At 39.7% G+C, this 22,084-nt stretch overlaps 1 protein-coding gene and 1 long non-coding RNA gene across 2 annotated transcripts; one reads left to right on the top strand and one right to left on the bottom strand.

Annotated features, from left to right (window-relative positions):
* Positions 1–4,711: 4,711 nt before the first annotated feature.
* LOC137049907 (uncharacterized) lies at positions 4,712–12,634 on the top strand. Its single transcript, XR_010899748.1, has 3 exons — positions 4,712–4,874; positions 12,092–12,238; positions 12,369–12,634. It is a non-coding gene; the product is annotated as an uncharacterized lncRNA (long non-coding RNA).
* A 5,335-nt stretch (positions 12,635–17,969) lies between these two features.
* On the bottom strand, positions 17,970–20,412 carry LOC137049913 (prostate stem cell antigen-like). Its single transcript, XM_067428660.1, has 4 exons — positions 20,285–20,412; positions 20,082–20,201; positions 19,822–19,947; positions 17,970–18,148 (listed from the first exon to the last, which is right to left on the bottom strand). The coding sequence occupies exons 1-4, from the start codon at positions 20,331–20,333 to the stop codon at positions 18,081–18,083; spliced, it is 363 nt and encodes a 120-aa protein (XP_067284761.1). The 5' UTR covers positions 20,334–20,412; the 3' UTR covers positions 17,970–18,080.
* Between the last annotated feature and the right edge of the window lie 1,672 nt (positions 20,413–22,084).

Below are 22,084 nucleotides of genomic sequence, written 5' to 3'. Positions count from 1 at the left end.
CACCTCCTCTGCGTAGCTGGTCCAAAATGTTTCCTGGGTGGCTGGTCCAAAAGGTTTCCTGGGTGGCATTCTTTATCTCGAGGAACCTGTTCTCACACTCCGCTGTCTTTTCATCAATTTGCTTTGCAGATCCTATGACCTCCTCATCTGTTGACTCTCTCAGGGCTTCAGCATACTCATATCCCGCATCCATGACTTTAGAAAAGTCTGTCCTGAAGATCTTCCATTCACTGAGAACTTCAGTCGGTTCCAAGAGTCCCGGTTTGGTGAGAGTATGAGCCATTTTTGTGAATGAAGCCTGTGCTCTTGATCGCACGCTTTTAAGCTTTTCCAAGTCTGCCATTTTTACTCCCTTTGCGTTGACTGGAGAGACGTCACTGCCAATGAGCACACGCGCTCCTTTATCCTTTATCAACGGGTATCAATCAATCAATCAACTTTATTTATATAGCGCTTTTACAATCACGATTGTGTCAAAGCAGCTTCACAGTGTCAAACAGGATAATATTGCGACAAAATTAAATTTGGCTGTACAGTCGTACTGGAGAAAACAGTGATGTTATCAGCTTATTTTAATTTATCATATAGCGACAATGTTGGCAGATCAGTATTATAGTTTATAGAATTAAATAAGACCTAATTCATACATTTTATTTGTATAATAAGTTGAATAACTTTAATCATATTTTTTAGTGTCCCCAACTGAGCAAGCCAAGCCAAAGGCGACAGTGGCAAGGAACCAAAACTCCATCGGAGCATGATGGAGAAAAATAAACCTTGGGAGAAACCAGACTCAGTCGGGGTGCCAGTTCTCCTCTGGCCTATTAACACACCGTGTAAGATTATTATTCTGGCAACCTTACAGGTCGGAAATCATATTAGATCGGATTATTCAAAATTTTCAGGGTATCACGCAAGAGACAGATTTATTTAGGATGGTGCGTCGATTACACAAGAGTATGAATACATGAAAGTTCGGAATTATTGCGCCGAAGACGGGTTTTGAGCATGTCGTGCCAGTGAGGCAAATTCGGAGGAGACACCGTTTGACACGGCTCAGCAGACACTCCAGGATGCGTTGGTCATGTCCAGGCAGGTCCACCATCCGATCCGGACAGGGCCCAGATCCGGGAAAAACCTCCGGATAAACAGAGAGACTAACATTAGCGTAGATGTCACTCTTTTTATGATGTAATGAGTACATCAGGTGTTATGGGAAGTGTTCCCGGTTCCGGCTGACCTAGTTAATACAGCCTAACAATCAGTCAATTGAATTGAATAATGAAAGTTAAAAATGTTCTATGTGTATGCCATAGTAAAGAGATGTGTTTTTAGTCTAGATTTAAACTGACAGAGTGTGTCTGCTTCCCGAACAATGCTAGGAAGACTATTCCACAATTTAGGAGCTAAATAGGAAAATGATCGACCGCCTGCAGTTGATTTAGATATTCTAGGTATGATCAACTGGCCAGAGTTTTGAGACCGCAATAGACGTGATGGAGTATAATGGGTTAAAAGCTCGCTTAAGTACCGGGGAGCTAAACTATTTAGTGCTTTGTAAGTAATAAGCAAGATTTTAAAATGTATGCAATGTTTAATAGGGAGCCAGTGCAGTGTTGACAGAACTGGACTAATATGATCATACTTCCTGGTTCTAGTAAGAACTCGAGCTGCTGCGTTTTGGACTAGCTGGAGTTTGTTTATTAAGCGATCAGGGCAACCACCCAGTAGAGCATTACAATAATCTAGCCTTGAGCTCATGAACGCATGTACTTACTGTTCAGCATTTTGCATTGAAAGCATGTGCCGTAATTTAGATATATTTTTAAGATGATAGAATGCGGTTTTACAGATGCTAGAAACGTGGCTTTCAAATGAAAGATTGGTATCAAAGAGCACACCCAGGTTCCTCACTGACGACGAGGGCTTGACAGAGCAGTCATCAAGTGTTAGACAGTATTCTCGGTTACTAATTGTGGAGCTTTTCTGTCCAATAATTAAAAATTCAGTTTTATCTGAATTAAGTTGCAGGAAATTACTATTCATCCAATTTTTTATATCAGCTATGCATTCTGTTAATCTTGTTTCGTCAGGGCGTGAGGAAATATAGAGCTGAGTATCGTCAGCATAAGAATGAAAACTAACGCCATGCTTCCTAATGATATCTCCCAGTAGTAGCATATACAGGGTGAAAAGCAACGGTCCTAACACTGAGCCTTGCGGTACCCCATACTGAACTTGTGGTGTGACATCTCTTCATTTACTGCTACAAACTGATAACGGTCAGATAAGTACGATTTAAACCATGCCAAAGCAGTTCCACTAACGCCAAAATAATTTTCGATTCTATTCAGAAGAATATTGTGATCGGTAGTATCGAATGCAGCGCTAAGATCGAGTAACACTAATAGAGAGATACAACCACGATCAGATGATAAGAGTAAATCATTTGTAACTCTAATGAGAGCAGTCTCAGTGCTATGATACGGTCTAAATCCTGACTGGAAATCCTCACATATACCATTTCTTTCTAAAAAAGAACATAATTGTGAAGACACGGCCTTTTCTAGTATTTTTGATAGAAACGGTAGATTCGAGATTGGCCTGTAATTGACTAATTCTTTAGGGTAGTTTAATTAATGACAGACTTGGTTCAGTCACAGAAGTGAGAGGCCGGCTGATTTTAGGTTGATTGAGCGCCCTTAATGAAGCAGTCCGTGGCTGTTTCTTAATTGCATTCAATCCAGTGCAGTGAACCAGCGGTTTATAACTGTTCGGTTCTTTAAGAATATCCCCACCGAACAGGGCATCAGGAGAGGACACGTTGCTATAACTCAATGTGGTTTTATTTATTTTCCATAAACAGTTGATTTGTCCACAAATAGCAGGTTATAAACCTGTAGAAATAGAAAGGCTATAGTAAACAACAATATTAATAGCCACATATAATATACCATAAAATCTGAATTTAAATAGACATTACATAATATATACAAATATAAATAAATTAAACATCAATATAGTCAGTATTTTAATAATATTATAAATCTTATAATATATTTAGTGTTTAAACTGAATGACTAAAGCACATGCATCTAAACACAGAAATACAACACTTTCACACACACTAAATATACATCAATGTCAATGTTTACACATTAAACCAATAGCCCAAAGTTTTCTGTATTGGCTTAGTGAAACCAGTGAGTGTAGTTTTAAATAGCATCGCTGAGCATAGTAATACATTACCAATGTAAAGTGATTAACTACATTACCCATCCAGCACCGCAAACAGGAAGTAACTCGTGTGACGGCGAAACGCTCCAATTTCAAGCATTTGCTTTTTTTTATATATCCACGGATACTATCGGGCCGACAACATTAACATCAGACCGCGCACAAGGTTTATCAGCGTGACCAAAGTAACAGTTATTAAAGGGGGGGTGAAATGCTGTTTCATGCATACTGATCTTTTTACACTGTTAAAGACTTGGAATCCCATACTAAACATAGACAAAGTTTCAAAAGTTAAGGTGGACGTTTGATGGGAGTATTTCTTTGTCAAAAATACTACTTCCGGTTAGTCATAAGTTTCGGCAAGTTTTTTGAGATCATGCGTCCCCATTGACGTTAGTGGGGGCGGAATTTCCTTGTATGGGCCGTACGGACAATTCTACCGGAAGCGCGTGAGAGAGAGCGAGGGAGAGAGCGAAAGCAACAGCCTACGAAACGCTGGCTTGTAGGATGCTGGACAGGTGACAATTACACAAAGCACATAACAATGTCACCAAAAAAGTGGGTTTTTGGTTGCCAGACCAAGACAGTCCTGCACAGATTCGCCAAAAACCCCGCGTTGAGGCAACAGTGGATGTAATTTGCTTTTCCGGATCAGCAACTGAGTTGCGCGAATGTTTATATCTGTTCGCTGCATTTCGGTGCCGACTGTTTCATAAACAAGGCCCAGCTCGACGCCGAATTTTCCCAATCGCCTAATGCTGAAGGATGGAGCAGTCCCAACGTTAGAAGGGTGAGTGAGACTGCTTCAAATGTATGTGTTTTTTTTAGTCCGCTTACTAACGTCTACACAAACCACGCGTAAACACACAAACACACGTGCACAACTGCACTTCCCACATGTACACCTTCAAAGACAAAAATACGACGATATAATTCAAGTATAAATATGTAAATAACACAAGCCGCTAAGCATATTATATAGTTAGTGTAACGTTATAACTTGTAACTTACCACATACAGACGTCCTGCTCTAGTCGTTTTTGCTGCTGCTCCTGTTCAACTGCAGCCTCTGGGTCTGATTCCGGATCATAGATGCATGGCTGTATCTGATTAAAAGCCATATTTTTATTTTGAATAAAGTTTTTTTCCCGCTGTTAGGGATGACGCAGCTCGACTCAACACACAGCGCGCTGCTGCACACGTCATTATTTAGCTCCGCTCACACGACACGCCCCCACCCGCTCGGCTTTTTTCGGAAAGACTCGGAACAGCGCATCTTTCTTATATAATTATTAAAAAATAAAGACTTTTCGGAGATATGCAGGATGAAATGCTACTCTATAGGTACTCAAGATTGACATGACACTGACTGAAACTGAGTGTTTCACCCCCCCTTTAAGCATACAAATGGCGCACGTATATAGCGGCAGCGCAAACAGACAACAAACTTAAATTGCAGCTAACTAGACAGAGGCAGGAGCTTACCAGTGGCGCATCTCTCCTGATGAGACATCATGCCAAAACTAATGCTCGCTCCCGCTTATATGACCGCGCTCATTCATTACTGGATTCGACACACCAGTTTGGGATTTTACTGGTCCACGTTTCAACATGTGACTGGTCCGCACTTCAATTAGGTAAGTGAAACTCCCACCTATTATCCTTCGTTACATTTCCGCTGAACACCCGTGACATAGTGAACGCGACAGTCACCATGTTGCCCCTCCATGGATGCATGCAAGAAAACTCATCCGGTGTTTTATATCATCAGTGAATGACGCGTTCGGTGACAGTGAGCTGCATTACACACGGGACAGAAATTCTGGCTACAAAGAAATCTCTCGTTTTGGTCATAGTTTGTCTTGAAAAACTGAGATATATGACGGTCGTCGTAGGAGAAGTCACACTGCTCCAAATCTTCTGACACTGCCAGAAGTTCGTCTGAGGTAAAATATGATCACAGCTCTCATTAATCGGCTGCCGGTGAACATGTCAAACTAAAGAGCAAAGACGTCAGATTTTAGCATATGATCAGAGGAATCTTTTAGGATTATCAAGTATAATCTCAAGGCTTGAGATGCAGCGCTGCACGGGGCTGAGATCTGAGGCTTGGGTGCGACACCCTTAAGAGAGACGAGAGGCTAATATTAGGTGCGTCTTAATCAGCTCCCTAGTTCAGTAGTCAGGACACTGATCAGGACATATTGGTAAGTCAATGGGCTGATCCCTGATCAGTGGCCTGACTACTGACGGAGCAGATTGAGGCGCACGCGTTGTGAAGGTCGATATTTGTAGCCTGCCTGACACGGTATTTTCACAGATGTCGCATCTCTCATAGACTACAGTAGCCTATTTAAAATAGCACATGCATCCGTTTTATTCTCAATTTAATTTACAAAGCAATCCCTGTAAAGTTTTTAGGTTAACTATAGAAGAGACCAGGATTAGTGTGTGTCGCACTGGCATGACTCGCATCGGGCACGTGGCATCAGGATGGTGTTGCATTAAATTAACGGCATTTAGGAGATTATCCACTCATTTTCCCCCGGCCTTTATTTGAGACCGGCCTTTATTTGTTTGTGTTGACCACACCCCCGGACACTATCAGAGGCCCTGCGTTTAATTGACTACAGGCTTTTATTTGAGGAAATATGGGACTTTAACAGGATTAAAAGTCCCGTTATAAAGTTAATAATTAATGTACAACCAGCAAGTAATATTCATAGACTCATGGATATGAGTCACATTTGAATGAATTATTCCCCAAGCTCATTGTTGTTACACAAATATTAATTCTCGTGCTACTTAATCCATCAATTTCTGAAACTTTTTTAAAAAACAGAACTACGATTTCACACAGGGTAAAATATGCATATACATGTGGGTAATAAAACAAACAACATACAGGGAAAAATCTAAACTTAACGAATAATACAAAAGTGAGAGAGAGAGAGAGAGAGAGAGAGAGAGAGAGAGAGAGAGAGAGAGAGAGAGAGAGAGAGAGAGAGAGAGAGGCTTAACAATCTCTTTTTTCGACCATTTGTCTTTCTACATCAAATCATAAAAATTTTACAAAATAAATTACATTCTACAAATTTATAATCAACATTTCATTTTCTTCAATTTCACAAAGAACTTCCCCCACTGACCATATTTCAGAAAACATTACAATGTTATTTACCAATTTATAATATGTATACTCAATTTTTATTCTAGCCATTATCATCCCTTTTAAAACCATCTCAGCATTTGTTGAACCAATCCCCAACATTTTATTTTTCCTAGTTTTCCAGATCGACAATTTTGCAGACCCTAACAAAAAAATCAGTAAACATTTCTTCCTTTTTTCCTGGACATTTTATACTGGTCCACTTATAAAAATCTGATGTGAAAAAAGTTCTCCAAACCTTATAAAACATTGCGTCAAAAAATTAAAAACTCCCTTTAACCTAAAACAATCAATAAATAAGTGACTAACCGTTTCATCTAAACCAAAAAATAAACACTCTGTCCCCACTGCCGGATTCAGGTGTGCCACGTGTCTGTTCGTAGCTATAGCCCCGAACAACACCCTCCACTCCAGGTCTGCAGTGTGCTTCTCAACAGGCAGCTCATAAAGAGACCTCCAAGATGCCTTAAAATCAGTCCCAAACTTCCGACCACTTCCACGGCTTCACTCCTCTCAACACAGTCTGATGAGTGACTTTCACACATATTATATATAGCTCTTTCTTTTTAATTTCTTGAAAACTCCCCAACTTGGGGTACTCAAATGACAGAATTGAAAATCCAGTTCCCTCATTCTCCTCTTGTACAGCCGCAGAAACTTTAATGGGTGGAAAGGTATATTCCTCACTCCAGACCCGTGTCAGTGCCTCTCGACAGGCACCAGGTAGAGCCGCCCACACTTCCTCCATTATTCTTCTCAGAAGGTGAAGAGATCTCAGCCCCGTCGCACTCTGCAGAGACTCCACTGTTTTCCAGCCATCTCCACTTCTCAGATCCCCCAGCTTTACAAAACCAGCCTTTACAAAACAGCTTTCCACATATTTAGAGGACAGAATTTGTTCGTATTAATGGATTATGGAACAACAGTTCTCCCATTATCCAGTCCTCAGGTCTCAAAAAGTCTCTTTGTATAAAAAAAGTATTTTTCCAAAATGTCATCATTGACTTATAAAAAGGGGTTAAGTCCTTCAAATCCACTTCATCAATTTCCAGTAGAAACAGCTGTTTATTGTACAATAGGCCCAATGTTTTCCGTAGAAGAGCACTAGCCACATTTATCCACCCAGCATCCTCTTCATACACCAGTCTCTGTGTCGCTTGTAGTCGAAACGCATTTATACGGCTTTGTACATCTATTAAACTTTGCCCTCCTTCATTCACTGGTAGATAAAGTGCAGGCCCAGGAATCCATTTCTGACCAGACCAGAAGAAATCCACCAATTTCCTCTGAATATTTTTAATACAGTCTTCTGGTGCTGTCAGGTTGTTTGTAATTAAGACTCTATACCGGGGGTACTCAATAGGCGGACCGCGGTCCGGGTCCGGACCCAGACGCAATACAATTTGGACCAACGCCAAAATCAACATTATAATTTAGTTATGATCCAAGCGAGTTTTGGTGTGTGATTTCTTATAATGTTTTCCTACTAGATGTGGTTTATCTATCTTGTCGCCCCCAAAGATCCAAAAAAGGCGCTGTAATAACTGTAATAATCACCATGACAACGCACTCACTCAACTCAGGTTGTGTGTGTGTGTGTGTGTGTGTGTGTGTGTCATTCGCAAACAACGCAAGCGCTAATCCATAACGGTTACGTTACCCGTTTTCCTTGCTAGCGAATATCATGGCGTGCTCAAAACCTGACAAAAAGAGAAAAGTCGATTCTGAAGATCGCGAATTTAAGACAGAGTGGACTGACAGTTATGCATTTGTGCTGCCGGCGGGGAGCACAAAACCAATGTGCTTAATTTGCAACGAGACGGTTGCCGTTGTCAAGAGTGGTAACGTGAAACGTCACTATGAGTCAAAACATGGACACTTTGACCACAATTACCCCCAAAAATCTGAGGTAAGGGCCAGAAAAATCAAACAACTGCAATCATCATACCAAGCAGCATGCAGTGTAATAGTTAGATCAGCCACCCAACAAGAGCGTGCAACTGAAGCATCATTAAGAGTGGCATGGGTCTTAGGAAAGCACAAGAAACCCTTCTCTGACTCTGAGATTGTAAAAGAATGCATGAATGAAATAGCAATTGCCATGTTTGAGGGAACTCAAAAAGATGACATCATACAAAAAATAAAGCAAATATCTTTGTCTGACTCCACTGCTGTAAAGCGAACTGAAGTCCTTGCTGATGATTTGCTTGACCAGATGAAGTCTGCAATAAAAAAGGCTAAATGCATTTCATTGGCTTTGGATGAATCCACAGATAACACAGACAATGCACAACTTCTGGTGTTTGTCAGATTTTTTGATGAAGAGAAGGGAGAATTCTGTGAAGATGTGTTAGGCCTCACAGCCCTCCATGGACACACAAGAGGAGATGATATTTATGAAGCACTGATGCAGATGTTGAGGGACAGAGAAATAGACCTGAAGCATGTTATTTCCATTGCTACTGATGGAGCTCCATGTATGACTGGAAGAGAGAGGGGATTAGTGGCACGTTTGAGAGCTCATCACCCTGACCTCATAGCATATCATTGCATAATTCATCAGATGGTTTTGTGTGCCAGTCTTGAAGAAAAGTATGCAGGTCATGACAACAGTAATGAGACTTGTGAACTTTTTGAGGGCATCTTCTGCTCTGCAGCATCGCTTGTTGCGCTCATTCCTAACAGAGGTGAATGCAGAATTTGATGATTTGCTCCTCCACAACAATGTCCGGTGGCTTAGTAAAGGCAAGGTACTGGAGCGCTTTTGGACATTACGGAAAGAGTTGGAAACATTTCTGTTGGATCAGAAGAGTGCAAAAGCAAAACAATTTGTGGAATTCATGCAGAATGAAGAAAAAATGGAAATTGTTGCATTTCTATCTGACATTACCTCCCATCTCAATGATCTGAACTTGAAGCTCCAGGGCAAAAACAACACAGTGTGTAACCTCACATCAGCTGTCTGTGCCTTTCAGAAGAAACTAGAGCTGTTCAAGTGCGACTTACAGCAGGACCTGCTTCACTTCCCAAAGCTTCTGAATCAAACAGCAGGAACACATCATCATCACAATCATGCTGAATTCCTGGACAAGCTGATTGAAAATTTTCAAACTCGGTTTGGGGATTTCCCTCTGGGAAAACAAGTCTTACTATGCATGGAAAATCCATTCCTTGTCAAAAACATTTCAGCATTTTCTGCTGAAGCCCTGAAAATCTGCCCATGGGCTAGTGCTGCTTCTCTTCAATCAGAGCTAATTGAGCTTCAAGAAAACCTTGCACTTCAGGAGTCTCTCTGTGAGACTACCACCTTCTGGACTAAGATGGTCCCTGCAGCAGGTGTCCCTTTCTTGCAGAAGATGGCCCTTCAGATTCTCACCATGTTTCCCTCAACATACTGTTGTGAGTCTGCCTTTTCAACCATGAATATGGTGAAAAACAAATACAGGAGCACCCTTAGTAATGAACACTTACATCAGTGCCTCCGCTTGGCCCTCACACCTTTTATGCCCAAGTTTAAAGAACTGGTGGCACAAAAAAGGTGTCTTTTTTCACACTAATAAGACCAGACCACAACACCTTTTGTACATAGTTTGAACGTTTTGGGGGTTTTACCACTTTTGTTGTTGGAGTTCTTTTTTTGGATTTTGACCATCACTGTTCCGGACCCTGGACGTTAGGAAAATTTGGTGAGTGGACCTTTTAGGTTTCTAATTGAGTACCCCTGCTCTATACGATAGTTCGGGCAATAGCCAATTCCACTTAGACAACTTGGCAACATCTTCTCAAGCAGACCCTCCCAATTTCTTTCTTTATAAGTCTCAATCCCCAGAAACACCCCAACACTTTAATGCCTTCCTTTCCCCATTTCAGACCCTCAGGAAGATGAGGTGACCCCTTTTCAACCAAAAACCCACAACAAACCCTTCACACTTAGCCCAGTTAACCTTGGCTGAAGATGATTTTTCATACAGGTTTTTTTTACAAGGTATCTGAACATTTTTTTGACCAGTAATAAAAATATTAACATCATCTGCATACGCAGATACAGAATACCTTAACCCTGAATTATCACCTGGTATCATTAAACCTTTTAACTCTTTTCTGAGCTTACACAGTAAGGGTTCAATGGCTAAGCTATAAAGCTCTCCTGATAGAGGACATCCCTGCCGGATTCCTCTTTTAACAGGGATTGGACGACTCAAGCCTCCTCCTATCCTCCTATCGTAAGCATAATAGTGGCATCTTCATACAGTATTTTTATCCATGAAATAATATTCTCCCCAAATCCAAAAGTTTTCAACAGTAAAAAGGTACTCATGACCTACTCGGTCAAAAGCTTTCTCTTGATCTATAGATATAAACCCCACATCAAGATTATTTCTAATAGACATATCAATCACATCCCTCAGAAGAAACAAATGGTCCATTATTGTACGACCAGAAATGCAATAAGTCTGTTCTCTTTCCTCCACAGTATGCAAGATATGTTTTAGTCTGTGTTGGCTAAACACTTAGACAGTATTTTATAGTCTAAACACATTAACGACACTGGGCGCCAATTCTTCAACCACCCCAGGTCTCCATTTTTAGGCAGTAGTGATAACACAGCTCTCTGACAGCTTTTTGCTAGACAACCTCTTTTAAAACATTCATAAAATACATCATACAAATCATTTCCTAAAACACCCCAAAATGCTTGATAAAATTCTGCAGGTAACCCATCCACTCCAGGTGACTTTCCCGTAGAAAGATGCTGCACAGCCTTTGAAAGTTCATCAAAAGAAATCATTCTGTCCAATGGCTTTTGATCCTCAGGCCTTAATTTGGGAAGGTCCTTTAAGAACTGGTCCATAGATGCAACATCACAGTCCATATTGCTAAACAGTTCTTTATAAATATCAATACCCAACTTTCTCATCTCTATTGGATCTGAGGTAATTGTTCCATTGTCTCTTTTAAGATGAAGCATACATTTCTTTTGTGCCTCTTTCCGTTCAAGGCCAAAAAAATAAGCAGTTGGAGCATCCATTCCTTTAATTGAAGATATTCTAGCTTGAACTAGTGCACATTTCACTCTTTGTTCCAAAAATGACTTTGTTCCAAAAATGACAACTCCATTTTCTTATTTTTTATAATATTCATTGTCCCACAATCCGCAACATCAATCTTTTTTTTTTTCCATTTCTTTAATCTCAACTTCCAAATTTTTCACATTTCTCTTCACTGTGGCAGTAGCATTATAAGAAAATTGTTGACAAAAAACTTGAATCTGTGCCTTTCCATCGGTGTAATAAGTGGTCATAAATACTGTATTTTGTAATAGTGTTTACATGGCACATAACGTAATATTTGCACCAGGAAATTTTTTCACCAACTATTACTTCAATCTAATTTTTATAGGACTGTGTACGACCGGTGGGAGGAGGATGGTGGTCAGTACACCTGCCATCAGACAACCCTGACAGAGGATGAACAGAGGCGTAAAAGCTGGCTGAGACCAGATTCATCAGCTTTTGAGGCACTGAAGGGAGTGGTGTTGGACAAAAATCTCCTTTGAGACTTGAGGCAGATGTCACTCTTCAAGCATACTGGTATCTATTTACATTGATTCAAATATATTTACAGTCAGATGATTATTGACGAAAAATCTAAAAAAAAAAAGTGTGTGATATTCTATTTATACAGGATCTTTGGAGGTGTACCATCAGGTCATACTGAAGTATGCTGAGAAGCGACTCCACTTCAGTTATGACAGCATGAGGGCTCGTACCCAACTTGCAGTAGTTGACCATAATGGTAACGTTGGGAGACCACAGGCAAAGACAAAAGAAGGTATCATATAATATATGCTGATTTATATCAATATGTTTTACATGACATCACATATATATTGTATACTACCTAGTCTCTTCAGGTTTTCCATGGAGATGCTGTGTGTAATTTGTAATTTCATGTATTTTAGGACACCACGGTACAAAGCTGTATACTCTAGACAGAGTCAGCAATGGGTTGCAAAACCCATTTTTGACATCACCACACAGGCCTTTCGGCATGATCTTGTTGAGCGTGTGGTGAGGAGGAGAGAGGACAGTACGGTCGTCTTTTCCGACACTTTACCCCCTCGTAAACCAGGACAAAGGAAATTGCTCCAGAACATTGCTCCAATTCCAAGGCCGGAGAAGGGTGATTTGGTCGCTAATACCAAATCTCGCTTTTGAGCTTGACAACACCACAATTATCTGGCCATATTACATTTTTTTATATAAAGCTTACACTTTTCTATTATTTACTGTTGTAAAATAAAGTTTTGTTTGAAACTGTCATACTGTGTTCTTATAGTTCGAGTAAAAACACAGGAGCACAAGAACTTTGATTTACTATCTTTATTATAATGAATGAATACAAACTAAAACATTTAAAATAGCTCCTCTGCCTCCTGAAATCCAATGTAAGTACCAGTGGGGGAGGGATACTTTCTTCTGATCACTGATACAACTCAGCTAAGTAATGGTACTCTACTCTACTGTAATGGTCTTCTACTGCCACGCCCAAGACGCTCTCCTTTTAGTGGCCATTCTAGCACAACACGGTAGGCCAGCAGTCTGCATTTTCTACAGGGAAATGGGGGTGATGGCAGAAAGAGCAGATGTTTGGGGAGTTTACAAGGGAAATGGCTAATGTATTTACAGCAATAACAACAAAGAATTAAATACTAATAAAATGACTAAGGAAAAGGTACATGTCATGTTAACAATCAGATATTCAACTCAAGCTGTCCATTTAGTCCCTCTGGTTTTGGACATCTCTTCGAGGTTTTTTTTAGCCTAGAAATCTAGACGCACCCTAGCGGCAGCAAATTTAATCTGCCCGCAAGTGTCGTCTAGGAACTCTCAAATACCCTTCTGAGCTGTATTCCTCTCAATCTGGACGGGCCAATCACATCGTGTATAGAGTCGGCGGGCGGGGCCATAATGATGACGACCGAGTTGCGTTTGCGTGCTTCTAGTAAACACAGAAGCTGGCGAACGGCGGTCTTTCGAATCAGCTTTGACTGCGATTCTGGAAGACTTTGGAGTTAAGCTTTTCTCTGAGAAAAGAACAAAGAACGGCACTGAAGTCATTCTTAAAAAGGGAAGATGTGTTCGGAGTTTAGCCGACCGGATACGGTGAATGTTTAATCTATCAACAAGCTCTGCTTCACCTTCGTTGCTCTGGTTGGTTGTAGCGCTATCCTATCGCGTGCAGAGGGAGTTTGAAAGACAACCGTTTATCCGCCCCTCGGATTGAGCTGTCAATGGTGAGTTTCCAGACCAAACATCTTGATGTGGGTCTGGCTTGTCAGGCTAGTTTTTTTTAGGAATGAAGAAGAAAGTGTCCAGGACTGCCTTTTGGATAAGAGCAGGAAATTCCTCGATACATGTGAAACATTTTTCGTTACCTGGCTGTATGAGATCCCACTCTTTACAGCACAGGCTTTCTTCCTCGCTAGGCATTGGGTCACAACACCCACACAAACACCACCAGTTGTCCGAAATCCATGTCCTGGAAGCATATGCTTCATCTGCCAGTTGCCCTTCTGTCTGTCTTATTCTTTCCAACTCTTGTGAGGCTAGTTCTTCGTCTGTATACTCGGGTTCGGATAAATAAGGACGACCATCAAACTCCAAAGCCTCTTCCATGTGTTCAAAATCTTCTATATTCTCCATATTTATGTCTTCTTCTCTTGTGAGCCGATACCCACTCTACACACACCCACACACACAACGCTCCTCCCAACTGGACTTCTTTGTTTACCTTCCGGTTACACTGCGTTCCCACATGACTTCAGCACGAGACTACAGCTAGCCATCTAAAACACTATTTAGGTGAGTTTAAGTGGTTATACGCATCTCGTTGTCATGTAAGGGCCCTGTTCATGTTAGACAGACGTTTCAATTGGATTTTGTGTCTGTTAAGAGGCACAAAGACACCCTTTATGGGTATGCCCCCAAAGCTGCCGTTTTAGCTGAGGGGGGGCTCTGGGCATTAACTGTAATATCACCGTGTCGCAAGCACCAATCCGGTTAGTTTTTTTTTCTATATGTAACAGGGTTAAAATGTTACTTTAAATGTTATGACTTTCACCAAATACACTGTTTTTGTTCAGTTAATTGTTGTTGTGTGACCTCCGGTGGTGACATTAAGTAATTAGTGGGTCATTCACCTTTAACCTGTGACCACACCCCTTTCTTTGGCAGAGAAGTGTATCTCATGCACAGAGGGGGTAGGTAAAAATGTGCTCCAGCGAAATTAGATTATTTTTATAACATAAAACATGCTCATCTCATAAATAATGTTAAATTGAAAGTTCAGTGATGTTGTGAAACGATATGGTAGTTGATTGTGTTGAAGTTTAGACATAATTTGCTCACCATGTGCGATAGCATGGCTGACGACATCTTTTTGACTAGTATACAGGTGAATCTCATTTCTGTTTGTTCTTTTAGATAGATGCATATACGCCAGAGGACATATTTTTCTCCTTGTGTTACAGGTATGTTGATATGGTTGAATGTTTACTGTTAAAATTATTCTAATAAAATTCGCGTTGCAGCGCGATTAGGTGTTTGTTCAATAAAAGGGGGGCAGAGAAGTGTATCTCATGCACAGAGGGGATGCATAAATGTCTAAATGCCCACTGTGTCGCCAGAGGAAATATTTTTCTCCTTGTGTTACAGAAAATAAACAAAACGCATGATTGAACGCAGTTCCTCTTGTCCGCCTGGTGATTTGAGTGCCGTCGGATAAGGAGCGTTACATATACACGGTACTCACAAAGATATAACGATCAAGTTAAACTTAAAAATCCACCGGAGTTGCTCTTTAAGAAGGGTTACCTTAAGCAACCTCCTAAGGTATAGTTCGGAGAACACGCCTAGAAAGGGTATACCTCCAGTTAAGTTATACCTTTAGAGTCTTTGTAGCGCGCTAAGAGACAACGTTATCGGGAAAATGCAGCCTTGGTCTTCATTTTTTTAAGGTCTTGGTCTCGTCTCTTTTTAAGGTCTTGGTCTCGTCTTGGTCTTGACCGCATTTGTACTCGGTCTCAGACTCAGGATTTTATTTCAAGACCAGTCAAGACCACAACTAGCCTGACAAGCCAGACCCACATTGAGATGTTTGGTCTGGAAACTCACCATTGACAGCTCAATCTGATGGGGCGGATAAACGGTTGTCTTTCAAACTCCCTCTGTACGCCATAGGATAGCACTACCACCAACCAGAGCAACGAAGGTGAAGCAGAGCTTGTTGACAGATTAAACATTTTGCGGTATCCGGTCAGCAAAACTCCGAACACATCTTTCCCTTTTTAAGAATGACTTCAGTGCCGTTCTTTGTCCTTTTCTCAGAGAAAAGCTTAACTCCAAGTCTTCCAGAGTCGCGGTCAAAGCTGATTCGAAAGACCGCCTTTCGCCAGTTTCTGTGTTTACAAGAAGCACACAAACGCAACTCGGCCGTCGTCATTATGATTGGTCCAGCAAGAGTTAGGGGAATACAGCTCAGAAGGGTATTGAGAGTTGCTAGAAGACACTTGCGGGCAGATTAGATTTGCTGCCGCTAGGGTGCGTCTAGATTTCTAGGCTAGACCACAACTGCAAGGATATCACTAAACTACTGGTGCATTGTTTGATTTAACATCATTACTGTGATTTGATGTCAAACTTACTGCATAAAATGCAATCAATAACTTCTTTGTAATGTGATTTCTCTTATTACTGTGCTGCCGGTTCAAAAAGAATGCAGCATTGTCTCAAAAATGCCCAAAATTTATATAAATAGCCAAAACATTCTGAGATGTAGTTTTAAAAAAATATAAAATAGAATATAATGAAGCAATATCACAGGAGCGAGAGAGCTGTTTTCATGAATATAAGCATGATTGCAAATTATATTGATTCATACAAACATTCAATAGACAAGAAGATAATATTAGAATTACAAATTTTAAACTGTCTTTGTTAATTCAGCAACGTTTAATTATTAAATGAATCGGCTGCCCTGAACAAATCGGTTGAATGAATGATTCCGTGAATGCTAAATTATGTTGTTTTAATGTTAAATTAATCTGAACATTATTTGTAATTGTACCAATTCAGATGCAACTTCTGTAACATTAATTTTATTGTTAGTGACTGGCATCAGTGTTATAGTGTCTTACTATTCTGATTGTATTTATTAATTAAATAGAAGTAATTTCTCAGATAGTAGATGTGGATCTTTTAGATGAATTTAAGGGGTGCTGGTCTGGTCTTGGTCTTGACTCGGTCTCGACCTGCATTGGTCTTGGTCTTGTCTTGGTCTCAACCCCACAAAGTCTAGGTCTTGTCTTGGTCTCAACCCTACAAAGTCTTGGTCTTGTCTTGGTCTCAACCCCACAAAGTCTTGGTCTTGTCTTGGTCTCAACCCCACAAAGTCTTGGTCTTGTCTTGGTCTCAACCCCACAAAGTCTTGGTCTTGTCTTGGCCTCAACCCCACAAATTCTTGGTCTTGGTCTTGTCTTGGTTTCAACCCTACAAAGTATTGGTCTTGTCTTGGTCTCAACCCTACAAAGTATTGGTCTTGTTTTGGTCTCAGTTGAGGTGATCTTGACTACAACACTGGCTGGGGTACCTCCAGGACAGGTTTGAAAACCAAGTATCAACTGTGTACCTTTAAAGATATAGTGAAAAGACTCCTGTCATTCCATTCCCTTTTTGGTCCATTTCACTCTTTTAAGAATACTTTGCCACCTGCCACCTGACCATGCCCGCCTCACCTGTTGTCTATAAATTGATTGTGAACCCTTTGGCTCATTCTTTGCACTCTCTACCAGCACTTTGATGCATACTGTGTGCGTCTTTCTGAATTAACGTGAGTCAATCTATCATTATGATTTACTGTCCCTCTGTGAACATGTGCACTGTTGATTGATTTCTTTGTTTGCCAGACATGTGCCATGAGCCTTGTGGGAAGTCTGTTTGCATTGTTTCAAGTCTGTTTAGTTGTGATTTGTAAACTCACATTTCCTATGTTTATTTGTATAATTGTGTAATTTGTGTTGATTGACCGCTGTCACTAATTGTATTATTTCTTTATTCACTTCTGCAGCACAAAGAAAATGCATTGAACCAAAGTCAACCTGAAATAAATGTGACTGGTGTTGTTACAACCCTTGCCTTCTCCCTGCTTAATTCATCACTCCATATTACCTGACGTCTTCTGACCGAGACACTGTTTGCTCACCACACTCTCACTTTACCTGAACCATTCCCATTACCCTACAGTTCTTACATATAGTTATACGTTTTGTTCCCCAAGGAACAAAATTATACCTACGCTGTACCTTTTTTTTCTGAGATTGTAGGGGGTGGGGTTAGCAATCAAACTTTTGTTCGGACCAGGCAATTGACTCAAGTGTGAAAACACCCTTTGTCTTTGTGCTCTTCTTATATACCCCCACCCGACACTAAATAAACACATTTTCAGTCACTTCCTGAGAGAGATGTTTATTACACATATGTCAAAATTTTATTACAGACGTTTATCACACATTTTAAAACTGCAATGTGTTCTTTAATTCTTTATTACATTTTATAATAACTTAAGACAAACTAAATTGAGTTTATGGTCTGTAGAATCTGAAGTTCTGCTGGCCTCACTGAAACAGGAAGTAGAAGAGCAGAGGAGACAAGAGCAGGAGGAAGCTTCCCTTATACACGCCATCTAAACAAGACAGAAAGGACATTAGTATTAGTTAACACTAGGGCTGCATCTAACGATTGTTTTGATAATCGATTAATTGGTCAATACGTAATTTCTTCGAGTAATTGGATTTAAAAACAAAAACAAATTGTATTTTATTGACAAAAAACACTATTCCACATCCTGCCAAGTGCTATCCTTCAAACAAAAGTGTCAGCTGGGTGCTATAAACACATACTGTATATAGTGAATATGTCCAAGAATTAACCATAGTTTTACAATAAATAAAACAAGCAACTAATATACTGTATATATATATATTAGTTATTCAATGTTAACCACAGATTAACCATAGTTTTGCTTCAATACATAGTTGAACGATTGTATTTGTGTAGAATGGTAATCAATACGCCAAAAAACATGGTGTTACTGTAATAAAACCATGGATGTTTTCATAAGGGTATATCTGTGCTATACATTATGTGCAAACGTCACTAAGCAAAAGGACGGTTTAAATCCCCACGTTAAAATGATGTTAAAGAAAAACAAAAACACAAAACAAACAAACTCAGATTAGATTAGAGGAATGTTTTGCAGCAACACACACACACACGCACACACATACACACACACACACACACGCACACACATACACACACATTTGTTATGGACACAGTAATAGTCATTTCTTTATTCTGTAAATAGGATGGGCTATATTTGTATTACACACTGTTATCCCTTAACAGTTACTGCTCTCATAAAAATATTTGAATTACATGTTGACTTTTAAACCTAAATTTTGCTATGAATTAAAAAAATATTTCAGCTAAATGAGTATTTTTGCGCCGAATATTAATGATCTCCCTCTATACTGCATTCTGTTCTGCGTTGCCGTGCCGCTGCTCGTTCAGTAAAGTTTGAAGTTTAAGTTGACACAGACTGTCAGGACGTGCTTTCATGCAAAATAGAAATACTCGTGTGAATTAGTGCCATTTACAGATGAGGATATAACCACTGTTCTCTATGTAGATCTGTGGATATAACTTGTAAAATGAATGTTTTGCACTGTGTAAAGCACATCATAGGGTATGTTAAACCAATGCATTCGCTTGAATTTTCATGTTTTAAGCACTTGGATCATTTGGATCATTCCTGCAGCAGCTCGCTCTGTTTTCACTCCACTATTTCTAGATGCATGTTATCCATAGTAATGCGTTATTCAGTGCTGTAATTTGGCGAGACTGGTGGAAGTTTTGCGTGCACAGAGGGCAGATCTGATTAATCGATAATGAGAATCGTTGATTTTCATTATCGAGTGTTATCGATTTTATCGACTAGTTGTTGCAGCCCTATTTAACACTACACTACTACTACTTATAATGATAATAATAATAATAATAATAATAATAATAATAATAATAACAATAGTTATGAAAACAGCATGTTCATTGATGACAAATTTCTCACAATTTAAAACATTAAAAGCTCTGAAAGTACTACTTGATTAATTCACGAGCAGCTTCTCATTTTCATGTTGCTATAACTTTACACTATTCTTGACTATGTTTGATATTGTGCTGCTTATGAACAATCACTTGTTCATATTGAATTATTATTGTTTATATAATTTCCTCATTTAAAGTTACAGTGGATGAAATCAAAGAGCTAGCGCATTATGAAACAAAGGCCAATACCTGCTGCATTGCAGAGGTCAGTGTCACAGCAGTGGAAAGTCACTTTCTGTGTAATTGACATCCGTTTAGTCAATAGTTCACAGTCAGTGGTGCACCCTTTGACTGTGTAGGACACATCAGTAGACCCTAGGGAAAAAAAGACATAAATGTCCATATCATAAGATAATAAAACCGTTTCAAGAGTAGCCGTTAACAAGTATACTTTCTCTCCAGCAGTATGATCACTTTTACAGCAGATTTCCACATCACACTGGACTTACCATCAGATGCTTCCACCTTAGTGGTTGCACAAGAATTATGTGGAAGTGAACAGGTCTCCTCTTTCGCTGCACAGGCACCCGTCATATCAGGTTTGCATGAGTAACACTTGAGAGAATAACCTTACAGACAGAGAAAGACATTGAGTCAATGCGCAACAGTATGACCTGGAACAATACATGTCAATACTTGCTGTTTTTTGTACCTCCAGTGAGAAAAATTAAAAGAAGAACGAAAGAGACTCGCAGATCCATCTTTATGTCAGGAACCGAATGAATGATGAGAAATAATGCTTCAGTTTCTTTTATATCTGTTCAGAAAGGGAAGGGTTTAATAAGGACTCTTTATGAAGGCCGCTTTAGGCTTTATGACAGGTTACTGATAAAGGGACTTTGAGCGTTCATCAGGGTGGAGCTCATTTGTTAAAACTAAGAATGAGTTTACACATTTGTGTCCTGATATTTCACAAAAACAAACACACACACACACACACACAGGACTGGTTCACTATCTTTGTGGGGACTCTCCATAGACGTAATGGTTTTTATACTTTACAAACACAAAACTACAGGCATTTTTTAATTTTTCAAAAAAAAAAAAAAAACTAATTCTGTATGATTTATAAGCTTGTTTCCTCATGGGGACCTCAATTTATGTCACCATGGTGACACGAGTCCCCATAAGTCAGTGTGCATTCAGTCCCAACCGCGATAGAAAAACATGAACACACACACACACACACACACACACACACACACACACACACACACACACACACAGCAGGCCCATATGAAGGTACAGGACAGATTGAAAGTACACAGGACCTACAATTTCCATTTGTATTAGTCCCGGGTCCAGAGGACTCAAACATCCTGTATGTATTATAAATGTTTAGGGGGGTGTAAAGTGTTTGGTCATTAAAAAATATGTTCTGATATATATGTTCTTCACAGTTAAAGTAGCATCCTCTGTACCTCTCTGTGCTTTATAGGCAAACTACAATTTATCTGCCAAATCTGTGTTTTTGCAAGATGCCTTAACACAACCCTTTCCATGCATTTACATAGAATGCTGGTAAGGGCAATAGGTCTTCAGTCATTAGGTGATATAGACTTGCTGTTTTTAGGCACAGGGGGGATTGTGGTTATTTTCCAATAAATGGTTGAGAAGACAAAGGGAGCAATGATTGTGTTCTGCAAAGAGAGTTGGAGGTCAATAAATCATTTTCAAATGTGTTGCTGTTGCGGCTGGACAAGCAAATGTTTGTGCTTTGTTTCTGTTTGACAGAAGTGTAAATCTATCTATTAAAATACTGATATTCCGTCTATAACTCTCTGAACCTCCCGCTGCCCTGTATCTCCCTCTCTCATTGGCTGTTGGTCATCGCTGGTGTGATTTTCAGTCAGAACTCATTTCACACAGCAGGAGTTTCATCAGTTGATTAGGAGAAGATCAACAAATAAATCATACCAAGATGTTTAAGTTGAATAATATTTTGTAAACCTGATTGCTGCTTATCCCAAAGTTCATTGCGTTTCACATAATTTCTTGATCTTGAGTTTTGTTTAGAATGGGTTCAGGTTATCCCTTGTAACCCTCCCAAATCACAAACTTTTTTGAATTTGGTTATACAGTAAAAAAAAAGACAAAACAAGACAAAAGAAGCATCTGTCTTTCCAAAGCAGCATTTCTGTTATCCTACATCAACAGGAATCATAAGGCTCAGTCGTCAGTATTCATGTCTGTAATATTCATACTAGAACACAAGCTCACCTGAGCAGCTGAAATGAGAAGAGCTTCAATGCTATCTTGATTCAGTCGAATCCCTCAGATGATCTAGTAAATCTAGTGAAGTTATTTTGAAGCGCAGACAACAAGAAACACAACTGCATTTCACACATACAAAATCCATAACTCTTGTGATGCTCACTGATATATGCACTGTAAAAAATCCACCTATTTCAACTTAAAAACGTACTTATACGTTTCAAAACATGATAACTGA

The sequence above is a fragment of the Pseudorasbora parva genome, chromosome 2, assembly GCF_024679245.1.
Source record: "Pseudorasbora parva isolate DD20220531a chromosome 2, ASM2467924v1, whole genome shotgun sequence".
Lineage (NCBI taxonomy): Eukaryota > Metazoa > Chordata > Actinopteri > Cypriniformes > Gobionidae > Pseudorasbora > Pseudorasbora parva.
The sequence above is the reverse complement of the archived record's forward strand: the minus strand, read 5'-3'. Positions and strand labels throughout refer to the sequence as shown.

Excerpts from the sequence above, each read along its gene's own strand:
- LOC137049913 (XM_067428660.1), bottom strand. The coding sequence starts at position 20,333 with ATGGATCTGCGAGTCTCTTTCGTTCTTCTTTTAATTTTTCTCACTGGA. Across the intron at positions 20,202-20,284 it reads TTTAATTTTTCTCACTGGAG|GTTATTCTCTCAAGTGTTAC; the intron begins GTACAAAAAACA and ends TCTGTCTGTAAG. Across the intron at positions 18,149-19,821 it reads TGACCTCTGCAATGCAGCAG|ATGGCGTGTATAAGGGAAGC; the intron begins GTATTGGCCTTT and ends TGTCTTGTTTAG.